At 30.9% G+C, this 20,495-nt stretch overlaps 1 protein-coding gene across 1 annotated transcript in view; it reads left to right on the top strand.

Moving 5' to 3' along the window:
• The window catches only part of LOC141346666 (TOX high mobility group box family member 2-like), a 68,328-nt gene extending 53,518 nt beyond the window's left edge, over positions 1 to 14,810 (top strand). The window contains exons 4-6 of the mRNA XM_073851599.1: positions 6,484 to 6,870; positions 8,885 to 9,021; positions 11,825 to 14,810. Of these exons, the coding sequence (XP_073707700.1) occupies positions 6,484 to 6,870; positions 8,885 to 9,021; positions 11,825 to 11,867 (567 nt within the window). The 3' untranslated portion in view covers positions 11,868 to 14,810. The remainder of the gene's footprint in view (positions 1 to 6,483; positions 6,871 to 8,884; positions 9,022 to 11,824) is intronic.
• The last annotated feature ends 5,685 nt before the right edge of the window (positions 14,811 to 20,495 follow it).

The following is a 20,495-nucleotide window of genomic DNA, read 5'->3' as shown; positions in this document are numbered from 1 at the left end:
ACAAAAATTAAATGTGAGAATATAAAAATGTTTTAAATCTGTTTTAAAGTGATAGTTCAGCCAAAATATGGCTTTTGATGGTGTTTTTTATGGAGGTTAATTTTATGGTGTCTTTTGAGACTAGTGTTGTCATTTTTAACAATATTTTTAAATTGAAATTTTTTAAAATGTAAAACAAATAAAAATAAATAAATATTAGATGAAGAAATTGTTGCTTTAGAAACTTACTGAAAATAAGCCTAAGTTGAAGTATTATATTAGATGGAATTAAAAGCTGAAAAAAAAAAAAAAAAAAAAAAATTTGAATATTAAATGTAAAAATATACAAATGTATAATATAATATATAATATAAGAATTTATAATGGCATAAATAATATTTATAATGACATAAATAATCAAAAAATAGCACTGACAGATATGATCACTATTCGCTGATTTTGCACCAAAAAGAATCTTGTGAAGATTCTTCAAAAATTCTCCTCCTCAGTCAAACAGGTTTGGAGTGACATGAGAGTGAATAAATGATGACAGATTCTTCATTTCTGTGTGAACTGATCCTTCAGACGCTCATTCTTCATTCTGTTGGCACGATGGTGTGTACAATCCCCAAAATAGCATCATTAGCTCAAACCTTATACATAATTGTGTCAGCGATATTCATCTCTGTCATGTTTCTGCGGTCAATAACAGTTGTTGTAATCTATTAGATTGCGCCGCCTGCACCATCCATAAATCGATAAGGAATTTGCCAAAGCCGTTTGACAGATTCAAATGAGCAGAAATCAGCGCGGTCTGTCGTTTCATCGCATACGTTCATCTGCATAATAAAACGCTGCCATTTCAAACCACTAATTTTACATTCATTGTTTCTCTTTTGAAAAACGCAAATTGCATTTTCATGCTAAACACTCTTTCTCCTTTTCCATACCTCGCTCTCGGAGCTCCTTGGCCCAAAACAAGAGCGCTGATTAGGCCGTGAATACAGTATTCATCAACCTCGGAGGCTTTTATTAAACGCCTTTCTCGTCCTTCATTGCGTATAATTAAATATTTCGTCAAAATCTGTTTTTGCCAGATGCTTTGAATGATGTGTTCGTATACTCTCATGCACTGAAAAGGAGGAAAATATGATAGAAAAAATTGCTCCGACTATCAAATCCACATCAATTTCACAGCTCAAAACTTGAAACGTACACTCATGAAAAGAGAGTGACTCTTTTTAGTCACAAATGAGGTTTTTATGCACTTTTTTTGTTGGGTGCATGAAGAGCGTGTTCGAGACTAAAGCATCAGAAGAATGGCTGGAAAATGTGAAGTTTGACAGAGTGTTTAAACTCATGCACCTGCTGCTATTTTATAGATCAATATGAATTTGTGTTTGTGTAAAAGTACATTTTCTGACATATTTTTAAAATCAGCATAATATGCCATCATTTCATCTAGTTAAGAATAGCAGAGTCTTAAAGGGACAGTTCACCAAAAAATCTAACTTCTGTCTGTTTCATGAATCTGGAACACAAAAGAAGATATTTTGAAGAATGTGTAACCAAATGGTTTCTGGTACCCACTAGTGTTTGATCAAAATAAAACTGAATTAAAAAAAAAAAACACACACACAAAAAAAAAACTTTTTTTCACTCAGAAATTGTTGGTGAATTTCATAATTATTTACAAAGAAACAAATTGCAGACTTTGATCAAAAATGTTAATTTGGAAAATGTTCTGAAAAAAAGGAAATAAATAATAAATAATTCTTTATAAAATCGAATTAATATTTATAAATTAATTAGACATGCATTTGATTTTTAAAATGTGGTGAAACTATTAAAATGGAATGCAGAAAATTAATAGAAAACAGAGCCTTAAAAGGTAATTTTTGTTAAACTTTTAAGAAATTGCTGTTAAATTTGTGGATGTTTCATGATTTCAATTAATTAGACATGCTTTTTGATTAATATGTTTTAATGTAACCATTAAAACAGAGTATAGAAAAAATCAAAACGGCAAAAACGGAATCCAGAAAATTTCAAATGAATTTGGAAAAAATAAAACCATTTTATTTTTAAAATAAATTTAATTTGTGTCTTTGTTTTATTGTATTTGTCCTTTAATTTCTTACTTTTATCTATGTTCTTATTAGTAATAACAAAAAGAAAATATCAAACTATATCATGATATAAATTATTATTTTTGAACTATACTATACTGAAAAATACTATATCATGAAATACAATTTGGCTTTATACTTTTAGCTCTTATCAAAGTGTTTTTATAGGGGCTTTTAATATATAAAATAACTGCTTTTCTTATTTAGATTTTATTGTCTAGTTTCCAGCCAAAATGTTTAAAAATTCTTAAATCAAGAAGGATTTTCTTGATGAGTAAAAATTGTGCTATTTTCAGTTAAAAAAAAAAAAAAAAGTCAAAATGAAGTGCATTATAAAATAATGTGCCAATGGGGTAAGCAAAATAATCTTGTTTTCTGTTTGAAATTTTTTTTTATTTTTTTTGCTTACCCCATTGGCAGATTATTTTGCTTGTTTTAAGCAAAAACTTAATTTTAAACAAAAATTAAATTAATCAAATTTTTTACTTGTCTAGAAAATCCTTCTTAATTAAGAATTTTTAGATATTTTGGCTGGAAACAAGACACAAACTCTAAGTAAGAAAAGCATTTTTGCAGTTCATAACTGCAATATTTGGATTATCTATTATTTACAGCCCAAAAATGCTTTTCTTACTTAGATTTTTGGCCTTGTTTCCAGCCAAAATATCTAAAAATTCTTAAATCAAAAAGGATTTTCTAGATGAGTAAAAATTATTTTATTGTTTAAAAAAAAAAAAAAAAAAAAAAAAAAAAAGTCAAAATTAAGTGAGTTTTCACTTAGAACAAGCTAAATAATCTGCCAATGGTGCCAAAATAAAAAAAACATCTTATTTCAAACAGAAAACAAGATTATTTTTCTTACCCCATTGGCAAATTATTTAGCTTGTTTCAAGCCAAAACGCATTATTTTGAGTCATTTTTCTGAGAACAAGACAATAACTTGTATTAGTCTAGAAAATCCTTCTTGATTTAAGATTTTTTAGACATTTTGGCTAGAAACAAGACAAAAAAATCAAAGTAAGGAAAGCATTTTTTGCAGTGTATAACCTCTATTTGGATCATCTTTTATTTATTTACTTAACCTGTCGTTTATGTTTGTTGTAGTATCACTTCTGTTGCATTATCGAGATATTTTAGTCAGGAAGTCAAAGTTTTAGTATCGTGGCAACACTAGTACCCACTGAGCTCCATAGTATTTTTTTTCCATACTGCGACTGACTTCAAAATAGCTTTTTTGTGTTCAGCAGAAGAACGAAACTCATACAGATTTAGTGCTGAGTAAATGATAACAGGAGTTTGATTTTAGCTCAAAAACAGTATGCAGTGTTGTTTAGAGCTTGTGTAAAATATGAAGCGGTTAATGTCACCGTCAATAACAGTTTCTTTAGAAAGCGATCGTATGGTGCGTCATGATGTACATTCAGGACCTGGACAATCTCCACTTGTTTAATTTAAAGAGAGATGTTTGAAAATGTCCGAAGCAGCTGTGCTCGCTCAAACGGCGTTTGCTTTCTTATTTGGTTTCGCTGGTTTTCTTAGCGGACGTGGATCTTTTCATGTTGATCAGTTTAGATGTTCTGCTCCATATATATGAGGCGTTATGATGGTGACAGCTGATGAACACGAGCGGCTGGCCATCACGCACTGGCGTTTGAAATACATATTGCCATTTGCGATGCATGCTCCCGCGTAAAACGGTAATGAAACAATGCTCTGCCATAAGCGCACACTCTCAGCTTGACAAATCACAGATAGATGTGTTTGTGCGATTGCTGACAGTTTTCCTTCTCACTGTGGTTTTCTGCTGTTTTAAATACTGATGCTTCTGAACGTGTTTCATGACTTTGATGCACTACCTCCTCCTCAAGGACAATGCTCATTTATGCTTCATTTAATGAAACGACTCTCCTAAAATTTCTAAGGATGCATAAGATGCAAATGAGGCATTTGATGAGAAACTTTTGAGTTCATATTAAGATTTCTAGCTTTGGGATAATGGCAAATCTGAGCACGAGCCTTGCTTAAATGCTGTCCTTCATTGTGTACACTGTAAAAAGATTTCACCAGTTTCAACTTAAAATCCTAAGTTCAGCAGCTGCCCTAAAATTTTAAGTTAAATCAACTTAAAACTGCAAGTTATTTCAACTAACAACAATAAAATGAGTTCAAATGACTTGTACTTTTAAGTTGATTTAACTTAAAATGTTATGGCAGCTGCTGAACTTAAGTTTTTGAGTTAAAACCGGTGACAACTTTTTACAGTGTATAATTAAATTATAATTAAACTTTTGTCTTGTTTTTAGAAAAAAAACTACTCAAAATTAAGTGTGTTTTTGCTTGAAACATTGGGGTAAGAAAAATAATCTTGTTTTCTGTTTAATTTTTTATTTATTTATTTATTTATTTATTTATTTATTTATTTATTGCTTACCTCATTGGCAGATTATTTAGCTTGTTCTAAGCAAAAACTCACTTAATTTTGACTTGTTTTTTCTGAAAACAAGAAAATATTTTTATCCTTCTTGATTTAAGAATGTTGATATATTTTGGCTGGAAACAAGACAAAACAATCTAAGTAAGAAAAGCATTATTAAATTCCCTGGAAATTTATTTTTGTCTTGTTTCCAGCCAAAATATCTAAAATTCTTTAATCAAGAAGGATTTTCTAAACGAGAAAAAAGAAGTCAAAATTAAGTGAGTTTTTGTTTAGAACAAACAAAATAATCTGCCAATGTAGTAAGCAAAAAAATCTTATTTCAAACAGAAAATATTTTTATGCATATTTTTATATATAATTTTTTCAAGTAAAAACGTACTTAATTTTGACTTTTTTTTTTTTAAATTAGACAATCATTTTATTAGTCTAGAAAATCCTTCTTGATTTAAGAATGTGTTTAAGAATTTTTCGATATTTTGGCTGGAAATAACAAAAAATCTAAGTAAGAAAAGCAGTGAATATTTTGTCCAAATCTGATGCATATATTCTCACCCTCTAAAAAAGTGAAAAATATAATCGGTCTAACCATCAAATCCACATCATTTTCACATCTTTTTCTCTTAAAATTCCTCAGCAGAAATAAAAGTTCAGAAATAAGAGTTTATAATCATATTTCTGGCTTTGGATTGCACACTTCAAGATCTTTGCCTGATATTTTATTAAACAACTTTCATAAACACCATCCTTCATTGCATATAATTAAATATTTTGCCAAAAGCATATGCTGTGTTTTTACAGATATGTTCATATACTCGTACTCATATACTGAAAAAGGAAGAAAATATGATTTGAAAAAGTGGTCTTATTATCAAATCCATGTCGTTTTCTCCTAAACGTCCTCAGGAGAAATAAAAATAGATGCACTTGAGTCATTTGATCAGAGTTCTGACTATTGATTGCAGACTTTTTTTCTCATGAGAAACATCTGAGATGTACAGTAGGGGACCTGCAAAAGAGATTAAAGAGATTTCATTTTCAAGGAAAGGATACTTTTCTCAAATCATGCTGGAAAACATGATTATCATGTTTTTGAGTCTGTGCCAGTTATGTAATGAAACAATTATGTGGAAATAGTTTTCACTCCGAAATAGCTAGTAAATTTCACAATTGTTTACAAAGAAACAGCAAGCAAGTGAAATAAATGTGAAATTATAAAGTAGAAACTTAGAAAACAGCACACATTACTTCATGTCAGTTTCTCACATTTATTCAACTGTTAATATAATTCTTAATGACAGTATTATATGAACTCTGAACACAGCAAAAAATGTTTTTCCTGGTATTTTTGTCTTACTTTCTAGCATTAATATCTAAAAACTCTTGAATCAAGATGAATTTACTTTACAAGTAAAAAACTTAAGATAGTAAGTCTAGTTTTCTGAAAAGAAATATCAAGACATTGTTTAAAATATCTGCTAATGGTGCAAAAAAAAAACTTGTTTTGTCTTTAAATTAAGATTATTTTTCTTAACCCAATTTGCACATGTTTGCTTATTTTAAGCAAAAAAAAGTTTTTTTATTTTATTTCAGAAAATAAGACAAAATATCTTATTTAATCGTATCTAATAAGTCATTTTACTTGTCAAGTAATTGCATCTTGATTCAAGAATGTTTACTAGAAAACGAGACAAAAACACTAAGTAAGAAAATCATTTTTTGCAGTGAGCTATCAAATCTCAATGTTTGAAAAGAGGATGCATCTTTTTGGCCCTAAATAAATTTTTCATGCATCTTTTTGTTTGGGGAAAAAAGAATCATCGGTGGGAAATGTGAAGTATGAGAGTGTTTAAACTCATGCACCCGGTGCTGTTATAAAGTAGTATTTATATAAACATGCATTAATGTTATGTGCATGTTGTCTGTCTTCCTCTCTGTCAGACCTACAGTGACCCGGTGGAGAGCAAAAGCGCCCAGTCTAGTCAGCCGTCGTCACACATGATGCCCCCCAACGCCTCCCTGTACAGCGTCCCGCCCCAGCCCTCCTCCCCGTACCTGGGCCCCAGCCCCTTCCCCCTCTCGGACCTCCAGAGCTACGCAGCGGGGGCTCCCAGACACGGCCTGCCCCGTTCGGCCATGCTGCCCGCGCTCAGTGCCTCCCCCCCAGCGTCCTTCCAGATCAGCCCTCCCCTCCACCAGCAGCTCTCTCTGCACCAGGGCTCCCTCCTCAACCAGCCAATCCGCATGCAGCAGGTCCAGTCGCAGCCAATCATCTCTCACCAGATGGGCCTCCAGGCACCACTGCACTCCCCACCCCCAGGACAGCAGGTTAGCATGCATGCTGGGAAACGCCACACGTGCTTGTGTTTATGGGGTGCGACTGGAACGGCGCACTGCCATTGAGAATGCATAGAAAATGTGCAACTGTAGAGCTGTATCCTATAAGGCAATGCAATCAACTTGACCTTACATTTCCATTGTTTATTTGATTTTCTAAATGTAATTGACATGATTTTTCCAGAAATTATAATTGGACGTCATTTGCTCATTTAAGCTCGAGCAGCATACCTCTGTCTGGCTCTTTATTGTTTTTGTTGCATAATGCATAGTGTATTACAAACATTTTTTTTAATAAGCTGTATACAATGCAAAAGTCTATGCATGCAATTTACAATACTCTAGTGTTTAATTGCAAACAGTCCTTTTGCATAGTGCAAAAAAGTAGCACAGTGAGTATACCTTTAGAATTTTTTAGCATTGCATACTCATACTTGTATACTCCTACTAATGTTTTTTTTTTAATATATACAATATATAACACACTGCCGCTCAAAAGTTTGGAATCAGTATGAATTTTAATGCTTTTTAAAGGAGACTTTTCTTCTCATTAAGACTGCGTTTATTTGATTAAACATACAGAAGGAAACTGTAATATTGTGAAATGTTAATGCAATTTAAAATAGTGGTTTTCTATTTTAATATACTTTAAAATATAATTTATTCCTGTGATGTAAAGCTGAATTTTCAGCATCGTTACTTCAGTATTCAGTGTCACATGATGCTTCAGAAATCATTCTAATTTGCTGATTTATTATCAGTGTTGAAAACTGCTGCTTATTTTTATTTCTTTTTTGGAACCTGTGATACTTTTTTATGGTTCTTTAATAAATAAAACCTTAAATAGAACAGCATTTTTATTTTTTATTTTTTATTTTTTTTTTACTTTTGCAACAATAAACACCTCGTTTAAAGTTTGGGGTCAGTAATTTTTTTCTTTCTTTCTCTCTTTGAAAGAAATTAATACTTTTATTCAGCAAGGATTTGTTACATTGATTTTAAAAAAGTGATAGTAAAGACTTATATTGTATAAGAAAAGATTTCTATTTTAAATAAATGCCTTTTCTTTTTAACTTTTTATTCATCAAAGAATCCTTAAGAAAGTATCACCGGATAAAAATATTAAGCAGAACAACTGTTTCCAACATTGATAATAAAAGTAATATTAGATTTTAATATTAATATTAATATCAGTATATTAGAATGATTTCTGAAGGTGTGACACTGAAGATTGGAGTAATGGCTGATGAAAATTCAGTTTTGCATCAGAAATAAATTATATTAAAATCAATTTTTTTTATTGCATTAATATTGCTTTTTATGCAAAAAAAAAAAAAAAAAAACATAAAAAAAATCTTACTGATCCCAAACTTTTGAGTGGCAGTGTATATTCCAAACATGGCCATAGTAACATTTATCAATGCTCCAATTTAATGGAAAAGCATGTGATGTGCAGTAAACAGTATGGTAGTACTCCATTCAAAACTTGTCAATTAAAAACTTTTAAAAAACACACAATGAAAAACACAGTATTTACCTCCTGGTTTTTGTTTAAGACAGTAAGTTCAGAACTTTAGCAGAAGCTAATCTTGTTGGAAAAGTGTTACCAAATTAACTTGGAAACGGACAGGTCATCTTGCACATGCGGTTAGCGGTTGCAGTGTGAGGTGAAATGAGATGAAGTGAGAACTGGGGTGGAGGATGTGTTGTTTTGGAGGTGTTGTCTTTATCAGAAAACGAGACGCTGTGTGAACTGAAAAGGTCTGATTTCCAAACTATCAGCGTTTAGCACCTTCCTTCAGTGAAACAAAAGAAAACATTTTATCAACTGTTGAAAGGAAGTGAGAAACAAATTACAGGTTTAATTCTTAGAATGCATTTTAAATTTTTAAACAAATTAGAGCCACACACTTAAATTGCATTGGCTAAGCATTCGTGTTTGCACACTTGCATATGTTTCTGGCCTAAAAATGCTAATAATATATGTGTATTCTTTCTCTCGCAGGGATTCTCTCACTTACAGTCCGAGTATCAGAAGAGCGTGGGGGGCTCTCAGTCTCCAGGGGCTCCGAACCAAGTGGGCCAGAACCCCGACTGGGACAGCGAGTACTGCAACCGAGAATGCGGCGGAAACCACTGCAGGTAAACAGTGTGTGTGTTTGTTACGATGTTACAATGTTAACTGTGCTTGTCCCACGAGACGTGTGTCATAGTATCAGGGGACTTGGTGAGCGTTTGCAAGCAGCATGTGTGGTTTCAGAGTTGTGTGGCATGAATTATTTATTGTGTAATGTAACAATGCAATGCAAAAGAAAAAAAAACCACATACAATAACAAAGTTAAAAGACTAGTTCACCCAAAAATGAAAATTCTGTCATTATTTATTTAGCCTCATGTCATTACAAACTTGCATAACTTTCTTATGTGGAACACAAAAGTAGATATTTAGCCAAATGTTCACACTGGTCTAATGCATTGACTAAAAGTTTCATAACCATAGTCAATACAACTCATGAGCTGTTTTTCAAGTGTCCTAAGTCATATGATAGATCTTAAAAAACTTATAAACTTAGTAAATACAGTGCACAAGTATTTTTCCCCTTTTTTATTTATTTTTTTCCCATTTGAATTTTTCTGGATTCCATTTGTTTGGACTCTTTTTAATGGTTAAATCAATACAATTTAACATCAATTTATTAAAAGTTTACCTAAAAGTAAATTTTAGCGCCCTATGAATTCCGTTGTATTTTTTTGTTTCTGTTTTCTGTTTTTTAATTTTTCTGGTTTTCACTTTAATGGTTAATTAATAATCAAAATTAATTTCTAATTCATAAAAACAACTTCATTTATTTCATTTTACAATAATATTAATAGAAGATTTCCAAGAATTCCAGTTTACATTTTTGGGGATTTTTTTGGACATCAATTTATTAAAAGTTTGCCTAAAAGTAAATTTTAGGGCCCTATGAATTACGTTTTATTTATTTTTTTCTTAAATTCCATTGTTTTGTTTTTTTCCTGTGTTTTCTGTTTGTTGATTATCATTTTAATGGTTAATTAATAATTAAAATGCATTTCTAATTCATAAAAACATTACATTTATACAATAATACTGACAGACAATAGTCCATATTAAGATTTGATTTAAACATACTGATCCTGATTTATTCATCAAAAGATTGACAAATTCCATGACATTTCATAGAATGAAAATGAGCAGCTCAGACATTTTGCCCATTATTTAGATTTTTGTTCAATAAATTGGTTTGAAATTTGGTGTGGAGTGGCATGAGGGTGAGTGAATAATGGCACAATTGTTATTTTTGGCCATTATTAAAAAAAAAGCAAAAGCAAAACATGAACGTTTTATTTTATATTTAAATTCATAAAACAACTTTATTTATTAAAATTTTTTTACAATAATATTCACAATAATTTTGACAAACAATAGTCCATATCATGATTTTATTTAAACATACTATTTATTCATCCAAAATTTGACATGGAATTTGACAATGGAATTTTTAATGAAAACGAGCAGCTCAGACGTTTTGTCCAATATTTAGATTTTTGTTCAATGGATTGGTTTGAAATTTGGTGTGGAGTGACATGAGGGTAAGTGAATAATGGCACAATTGTTATTTTTGTCAGAAATTTTTCTCAAGAGAACTTTTGGAGTTTTTTATTTTAGAGGAAGACATGAATTTTTTTATTGAAGGGTCCTCCACTGTTTTCAGATGTTTGTCTTACTGGTTTGCATGCATTTGTAAAAATGTAAACAATTTTATATAAATTTGTACTTTGACTGGAGCACCTAAACCCACCCCTACCCTAAACCCACTTCTGAACAATATATAGCACAGGCAAATATAAGTACAGTCACATGTATTTATTGCAAAAACTGACCATAAACAAGCAGTAAAAAAGTGTTACATTCCAAGTCTTCTGAAGCCATCTTTATGCGAAGAAGAAAGTAAAACATAAGGTTTTAATCGCTAAAAATTATCCCACTTCGTTAACGTGCTCACATTCTTATTCAAAAAGATACGCCCGACCATTAGCATGACGTAATCGGTCACGAGACACACAAGAGCCAATAGAATTTCACAACCAAGGCTGACGTAATGCTTCTGCTGTCTGGCGGCATTTTTTGAATTCGCGCACGGACTGCGGCAAAGTTAAACAGGATGAGCTTTACAGCGGACGGAGACGGCGATCGCGTCTGTTCCTCTCACAAATAAATCGTTTTGCCTCGGAAGACTTGGAATATTCATATTTTTTAAATAAATTGTGACTGTAGTTGTATCTGCCTGTTATATCTGTGTTTTATTGACAAATGGTTAGGTTTAGGGGCAGGGGTTGGGTTACGTGCTCGTAAATGTGTAAATAGTGTAATATAAATAAAACTGTTGTGACTGTTTGCATTGAAAAATCACACCCCAATACATATGCAATAATGGCAATATTATTACCCAATATATAATTTAATCACGACAAAAAAATTCACAGTGCCTTTCGTGTCAGCTTATTGACGCCAAGGGTTTCTTATTTAAAGCAGTGGAGGACCCTGCACGTCCAAAAATGACGCTGAAGGGGTACCCTGTGCGTCAAAATGCGACGCCAAAGGGTCCTGACCAAACGTCAATATGTGACGACTTGGGAGTGAGACAGTGTTGATTCCATACAATTTAGCAACAATTTATTAAAGGTTTACCAGAAATGGAATTTTTCATGAAAACAAGCAGCTCAGACATTTTGCCCAATATTTAGATTTTTGTTCAATGAATTGGTTTAAAATTTGGTGTGGAGTGACATGAGAGTGAGTGAATATTGGTGCAATTGTTATTTTTTGCTGAAAATTTTCTCAAGAGAACTTTTGGAGTTTTTTTTAAAAGCAAGACATGAACGTTTTCCTAACTCTAATTTGTTTCTCATTGTTTCGCAGTGGCAGTATGATAGGCAGGGATAAGCCACTCTACCTCACTTGAAGCAAAACAAGGAGATCGGAAAGAGAAGAGATGAAACAACACCAGGGAGTCCCCCGCACCTCTCCACCCTTCCCAGACATCATCCGTTTCCCTCAGTGTCATTTTTCATTCGTTTTTAGAAGGATGTGTGTGTGTACGCGTTCTGAAGACTACTAGTGATCCTTTCATTTTTGCCAAGCACTTAAAAATGTACAGGCCTCTCCGCCAGAGACCTCAGAGAGCACTCACCCCATCTCTGAATAAACTTAAAAGAAAACAACAAAAAAAGATGTATATAAGAAAAACGAAAAGGAAAAAAAAATAACGCAAACTACCATTAACCTGGCCCTCAGGGCAAATGAGCTTTAACTAAAACAGAGGAACACTCTCCTCGTAGTTTCTCAGTTAATATTTCTCCTGGTCTCATTTTTATTTTATTTTTATTTTTATTTTGTTTTGTTTTGTTGTTGTACTTTTATTTATTTCCTACTTGCAACATAGTGCTTCTTTTGGCCAATAACAGGTCCTTTACTTTAGAGAAAAATACTCTTCTGAGGGCGATACGTTGCTGTTCAAATAATGCTCTGTGAATTTTAGGCAAAAAAAGTAGACAAGAAAAAAATAAATGCGCAAATGGAAAAATTGATAAATACAACTTCTTTTTGTAATTTTAAAGACCCGTGTAGGTCTTTGTTGATCTGTCACAGTGTGATTGTAAATATCACTTTTTTGGGGGTCAAATTGGGAAGATGAAGTCCAGATATTTTTTCTTCTTTAATATGACTTATAATTCATTGATTTGTATTTTAAATGGTATTTTGTGAATGCGTGCCGGTATGAATGAGCGTGCGTGAGTGTATTTGTGCATTGTGTAACTGAACAGCCTGTGCAGGTGATATCAGAAGAGTGTTTCCACACATACACAATCTTGCATTAAACTCTGTGCTCACTGGTGTGATTACCCAAAAAAGATCTATGGCAAAAACCATGACCTGGCTCTCCATTTAGGCTCCCCGATTCAACAGAGCCTCATTTTTGATTTTGAAAAGGACTCCTGCACAAATCTGTATGAAAGCCTGATTCTACGCTGAACAAAAAATAAAATAGGTAATTGCAACTTTTTATTTCACAATTCTTTAAAATTCCCCAAAAAAAAATAAAAAAATTGGAATGAAAACGAGCAGCTCAGACATTTTGCCCAATATTTTGATTTTTGTTCAATGGATTGGTTTGAAATTTGGTGTGGAGTGACCTGAAGGTGAGTGAATAATGTCACAATTTTTATTTTTGGCTGAAAAATTTCCCAAGAGAACTTCTGGAGTTTTTTTTAAAGCAAGACATGAACGTTTTCCTTTTCCAAATTCAATTTTTTTTCCATTTTCATTTTTCTGGTCTCCATTTAATGGCTAAATTAATACAATTCAATACAATTTAACAACAATTTATTAAAAAGTTTACCACAATTGCAAGTTTGCATCTCAGTTTAAATAATTTGACAAATTCCATGACATTTCATGGAATGAAAATGAGCAGCTCAGACATTTTGCCCAATATTTACATTTTTGTTCAATGGATTGGTTTGAAATTTGGTGTGGAGTGACATGAGGGTAATTGAATAAAGGCACAATTGTTATTTTTGGCTGAACATTTTCTCAAGAGAACTTGTGCAGTTTTTTTTTTTTTTTTTAACCAAGACATGAACATTTTTTTTTTTTTAATTCATCATTAATTTTTTCCATTTTCATTTTTCTGGATCCCATTTAATGGTTAAATTGATACACTTTAACAACAATTTATTAAAAGTTTACCACAGTTGCAAGTTTGCATCTCACAGTTCTGACTTTTTTCTTGCAATTCTGACTTTCCGTAAAGTCAGAATGGTGAGATATATACTTGCAATTTTTTCCTCAGAATTGGACTTTATAACTTAAAGTAAAAATTCCAAGATGTTAACTTCAGAAAAGTCAGAATTGTGAGATTAAAAAGTCACAGTTACCTTTTTATTTTTTATTCAGTAGCAGAATTGGGCTTCCATAACTCTGAGATCGCAAATGTACGGTTTTACGAAGCTTGTTCACAGCCAAACTCGTGAGGTGATTGGATCAGCTTTGTCGATTTACTCTCAGGTTCTAAATGCGACGTAAAGAAGCGTAAATGTTCTGGATTCAGGTCAAAGGCCAGAAACATACTTTCCGCAAGTATGCAGACGTAAACACTTGGCCGACACGTTTGCAAATGTTTGCGCAATTAAACCTTATGATAATGCATCGCATTTCACGCTTGCATACTTGCACCGAGATTGTTTCAAGGCTGAAGCAGTAGTTGTATTGAAACCCGGGTTGTTTGTTTTGCCTGGTCTTGACTGACGTTAAATCCACCACTATAACATGTAAAGGTGAACTATAATGTTCTCAATGTGAGATAATACAGCACACAGTAAAACAACAGTGGGTCTATAGTTTTCTAGTAGCTTTTGCTAGATGTTCTATTGTGTTGATCTCATCTTTAAGTTTCGTGGGAAAAAATTAAATACATTTGATCATTTAGTCGAACGTTTTATTTTAATCTTTTTTTTTTCTACTGTAGCATACTATTTTTAGTTGAATTAAAAAGAATAACTTCTAAGACATTTCATTTGTGTACAAACCTGCCAATTGTAGTTATTTTATTTGTAAAGTCAGCAATGATAATTATTTTAAAACTGTTATCAGCAAGTTGCCCATCAGTTAATATTTAATAATGTTTAACAGGTTTCTATTTATGAACAAAATGAGATCAATTTTGCTTATAACTACAATATTTGAATTCTATTGTTTTTTGTTTTTGTTTTTTGCATTATGATGATGATGATGATGACAATTGCTTTTGTTTTTTATTTTTACTTTTTGAATGCTGGTTTTTTCTTTCCTTGCCAGCCAGGTCATTTTGTGTCACTATGCCTTTTTGTTTCATTTTGTCCGTAATAAAAACGTTAAATGAGATGTTTGTGGTTGGGTCTTTTTTTGTGTACACTAGGTGTTAAAATCAACCACTTCCTCACTGAGTTTTCCTTTTCAGTGGGGAACAAAATGATTCAATGAAATGAAAAGATTCTGTAAATAGTGCTTATTAACCGTAGTACAAACATTTTGAAAAAAAAAAAAGACAATTAAACAATAAAAACTATATAAAAATATAATACAAATAAAATATGTTGTAAAATAATAAAAAAAATTTAAACATATAAATTATAAAATGTGCTTAACTGTCATAACAATTATGCAAAAAATGACAATATATATGCGTATACATTTATTAAATGTACATTAGGTGTAATAAATCAAAGTTTGTCCTTTCAGTGGGGAATAAAATGACTCAATAAAATATGAAAAAAAAATCTGAAAATAAAACATGGTATCCTTAGAAAAGAGAACAAACATTTAAAAAAAACAAATACAATAAACAATTAAAACAATATAAAAAAAATGACAAATAAAATGTTTTTATTAGGTGTTAAAATCAACCACTTTATCAATGAGTTTGTCCTTTCAGCGGTGAATAAAAAGATTCAAATTGGTAACACTAATAAAAAAAATACAATAGAACAATAAAAATAACTATAAAAATGTAATATATATATATATATATATATATATATATATATACATTTTAAAAATATAAATTGTTACAAAATGTGCTGCTTATTTGTCATGACAATTATGCAAAAAATGTAAATATATATGCATGTGAACATTAGGTGTTAAAATCAACTACTTTATCATTGAGTTTGTCCTTTCAGTGGGGACTACAATTATTCAATAAAATATAAAAATTCTGAATGGTAACCCTAGAAAATAGATTTTTTAAATACAATAAAGCAATTTAAAAAATTAAAAAATAAATAAATAATACATATAAAATGCATGTTTTTTACATTTTAAAAATATAAATGATGTTACAAAGTGTGATTAATTGTCATAACAATTACAAAAATGTAAATATATATTAAATGTACATTAGGTGTTAAAATCAACCACTTCTTCAATGCTGCTTTATGATTTTTGCTACAGCACAACCTCATTTGCCTTATTTGAAAACATGATATACATTGCATGGCCTGTTATTTTACTGTTATGAAAGAAATCCTCTATCATAAGAAAGAAAACGGCATTATGGTATAACACATATGAGTCAGTCTCACACAGCAGGGAACATGCATGCTAAACGTCTCGTTCATGCGCTTTTACCGCGGTACAGCATCCATATGGTGTGTTTTAAGTGGACTCTGACCTGAAATCTCTTGGTTTTTGTGGTTGCTTCTGAAAGCACAGACCCATTTATAATATTTCTCATATTATGTGTTTTTCTCAGAAGCAGTTGACAAGCAAAGCTATACAGTAAAAGTGCCTGGCCGCCCCGCGTTTATGTTTTATTCATATTGCGGCGGATGTTTCTGCCAGTGTTGAATTGGCAGATAGATCATTATTGAACAATTGGAAACCAGAACCGCCATTCCGTGCTGTGACACACATTACGAGGAATATCTCAGTCATATAATCTTAATGAAACATACGCTGATGGAGATAGAAACATGCCGTTTCATTGTGCAATCGCGTGCGTTATTGTTTGCGTGTATTACAATAAAGCAAGCAAACATATTTCATTGTGAAAAGCACCAGGAAGGAGGCCAAAAGTTCAGTCCTAACAACGTCCCAGAAGAATGAAAATCATAAGGGAGATCACTTTAGTATTACAATTGATAGCAATGAGATTAATTGGAGACTTTGTACTCCAGAAATCTCAAATGTGACCCTGGAAAACATATATTTGTAGCAATAGCCAAAAATACACTGTATGGGTCAAAATGATCGATTTTCTTTTTAATGCTAAAAATCATTAGGATATTAAGTAAAGATCATGCACCATGAAGATATTTAGAAAATTTCCTACAGTAAGTATATAAAAACTTAATTTTTTATTAATAATATGCATTGCTAAGAACTTTTTTTTTTTTTTTTTTTTTGCATTCTCATATTCCTGATTTTTAATATTGGCCAAATATTATCCTATCCTTACAAACCATACATCAGTGGAAAGCTTATTTAAAAAATAAATAAATAAAATAAATAAATAAAGACCTATATGACTGGTTTTGTGGTCCAGGGTCACACGTCACAAAATCTCCTCTATATTTAGCGAGACACCAAAATCATGCATTCAAAAGACATTTTACTTGTAATCTGTAAAACAAAACTTCTATTTTCAATTGATTGCATGATGAAAAGAGTCTCTATTTACCAGGTAATTAAAAAAATAAGGTGAACTGGTGATGCATTTAAGAGGATAAAATGGTAACACCTTACTTAAAGCCGTTATATATCTTGCATTATAAAAGTAATGCATTAAGTCAGACTTGTAATGCACCTTATAATGCATTATATGATTTCATGATGAATAATTATAAGCACAGTTATAGTACATTGTATTACATTGTTAGACCTTTATAACGTATAATGCATTCAAACACATGACAATCAAATTTTAATTACTGTAATGTGAGTTTATTATATATATATATATATATATATATATATATATATATATATATATATATATATATATATGAAGAAAGTAAAGCCTAATAATATTTTTGTTTTGCTTTAATTAATTTTAAAAAATTAACATCTTTATGGACATTTGAGGACACTCTGACCACAAATTGTAATTACTGTAATGTAAGTTTATTTTATTTTATTTTATTTATTTATTGAAAGCATATATGTTTTTGGTGATTAATGTGATAATGAAACTGGCCTAGTTGCACACAGTTGCCTTTTCATTTTGCTGAACTTAAAAAACCTTTAAAAATCCTTTTAATGCACCTTATAATACATTATATGATTTACGAAAAGATATTATGCATTATTTACTACTTACTAAAAACACTTATTATGCTTAGTTTTCAACATAAAAACATGTCTTGATAAATTTCTTGAGCTGCATGCTGACAAAAAAAAACATGAACAATAAATGGAGCATTTAAAACAAAGACATTTACAGTAGGTTTGACGTTGCGGTGGACATCAGGACTGAACAGTCAAACAGTTTATGACCTGCGACATGGAAACTTTCCACTTCTGCGGTCGAAGCTTTTGCGGTGCAACGTGCGCTGAACAGACTTTGACAAGAGCTTTTTTCTCTCTGTTTCTTGTCATTTTCTCCTCCTTTGATGTCGCACATGTAACGTATGTGCTATGGTTTCCATGTCAACATTTTTAGCTAACGAGACCACATGTGTAACTGGTCTGGTATTCTTTAACAGGGGAGGTTAGTTTAAGTCTTTTTCCTCTACCTTTCTCTCTGACTGGTCTTTTGTTAGAGGAGAGAGAGAAAGAGAGAGAAAGAGCAAAAGCGCGCTCAGGAAACGTGGGCGGATTTGACAAGAAAAGAGTTTCAGTTTCTGTCTTTTATAAGAGCTTTGCTTTTTCTTTTCATGCCTTTTTTCATAATTTTTTTTTAGGTTCAGCAAAATGATAAGTTTCAGAAAAGAGGACTTGGTAAACCAAGAAAAGGCAACTGTGTGCAACTAGGCCAGTTTCATCACTGCATTAATCACAAAAAACATATATGCCTTTAAAAAATAAAATAAAATAAACTCACATTAGGGTAATTCAATTTTGTGGTCAAAGTGTCCTCAACTGCTGATAACATGTAAATGGAAATGCTGATGATAATTATAAAAATGCTAAAAATATTGTCAGGCTTCACTTTTTTATGTAATATATATGCAAAAATGCACATGTTCTTGACATTTCTTGACTTTTAACTCTGCAGATGAGTTTGTCTTTTAGTGGGGAATAAATTAATAACAAAAAATGTTCAGCAAAATGAAAAGTTTCAGAAAAGAGGACTTGGTAACTCAAAAATGACAACTGCATGCAACTAGGTCAGTTTTATCATTGTATTAATCATAAAAAAATTATATGATTTAAAAAAATAAAGAAATAAAAAAAATAATAAACTCACATTACAATAATCAAAATAGTCAAAGTGTCCTCAATTGTTAATAAAAAAAAAGTAAAAATGCAAAAATGTAAAAAAAATAAAATAAAAAAAAAATTGGGTTTGACTTTCTTCATATATATATATATATATATATATATATATATATATATATATATATTTGGCAAAAGACATATGAGCTGCTCATGTTCTTGCCATTTTTTGCTATTTACCTCCACAATTTTTTTTGTCTTTTAGTGAGGAATAAAATTATTTAATAAAAAATTGTTTAACAAAATGTAAAGTAAACATATATGCTTTCAATATATAGATAAAAGAAAATAAACTCACATCACAGTAATTAAAATTTGTGGTCAAAGTGTTCTCAATTATTGTGATGTAAAATGTAAAAAAAATTAAATTAAATTAAAACATTAATAAAAAAAATAAATAAAAAAAAAATATTTTTATTTATTATAAAAATAATATAAATATAGAATATAATAATAATATATATATCTTATATATATCTTACCTGCACAATTTTTATTTTATTTTATTTTTTTATTTTTTTTCATGTAGAAAGTTAAGTCAAATACTATATGCAATATTGGTATGTAATGTAATGTAATATATTTTATTAATTTTTTTTTGAAAGAAATATGAGCTGCACGCCTTTCACTTCCACAAATGAGTTTGTCTTTTAGTGGAGAATAAAATTATTTAATACCAAAAATGTTTAGCAAAATGTAGTTTGATAAAAAGTATCATTAAAGAGGACTTGGTAAGCCTAGAAAACACAACTACTTGAAACTAGGCCATTATTGAATTATTCACAAAAAATCATGTCCAGACAGTGTCACATTACAGTATTAAACATTTCTGGTTAAAATGTGCTCAACTGTAGTAAACAATTAAGAAAAAGCAACAAAAAAGCAATAAAAAAAACAACAATAATAATAATGGTGCTAAAAGGCTCTTTTTTTAGTTTATATATTTATTTGTTTTATATGTTTCATTATTTTTATTGTATCATTTATGTATTTATTTATTTTATATTTTACATCTATATTTATTTATTTATTTTTAAGCATGTGTGCATAATGATCTGAACATGTTATTGCGATTCATTAATTGATGTCAAGAACACATGCAACTCATATTTCAGCTTAAAATCAAAAATAAATTATATTTTTCACATATCAGTATAATGCATGTGCTTAATTGACATAAAAATATGCAACAATAAATGCATAAATAAATAACTTAGTCCTAAAAAGACTTAATGTTGTTTATACCACATATAATTGATTTCATTTGTTTTTAGGGTGATATATGTTTCAAATATGTGGTCAAAATGTGGTGAACTTGTTGTAAAAATATAAGTGAAGCTAACAGACTTCATTTTCTTTAGGCAAATATAATTAGTTGTCTCAGTGGGGAAAACACAGATGGCAGGAGAGTTGATGTACGCTGTGGGTGTGGACAGAAGCGTCAAAAGTCCTTGTTTCTTATCATCAGTCAGGTGCTCCACCTGAATTTACTGTAACACCACATGCTGTGTCCAGATCGTGCTGCCGATAGCGGCGTGTGAACGTGCTTCCCCTGCGCGGGAGGAAGTCCATGTTATAGAGAAAAACCCTCTCAGAGCTGATTGACTTTTTCTTT

This window comes from Garra rufa, chromosome 12 (genome assembly GCF_049309525.1).
Source record: "Garra rufa chromosome 12, GarRuf1.0, whole genome shotgun sequence".
Lineage (NCBI taxonomy): Eukaryota > Metazoa > Chordata > Actinopteri > Cypriniformes > Cyprinidae > Garra > Garra rufa.
The sequence above is the reverse complement of the archived record's forward strand: the minus strand, read 5'-3'. Positions and strand labels throughout refer to the sequence as shown.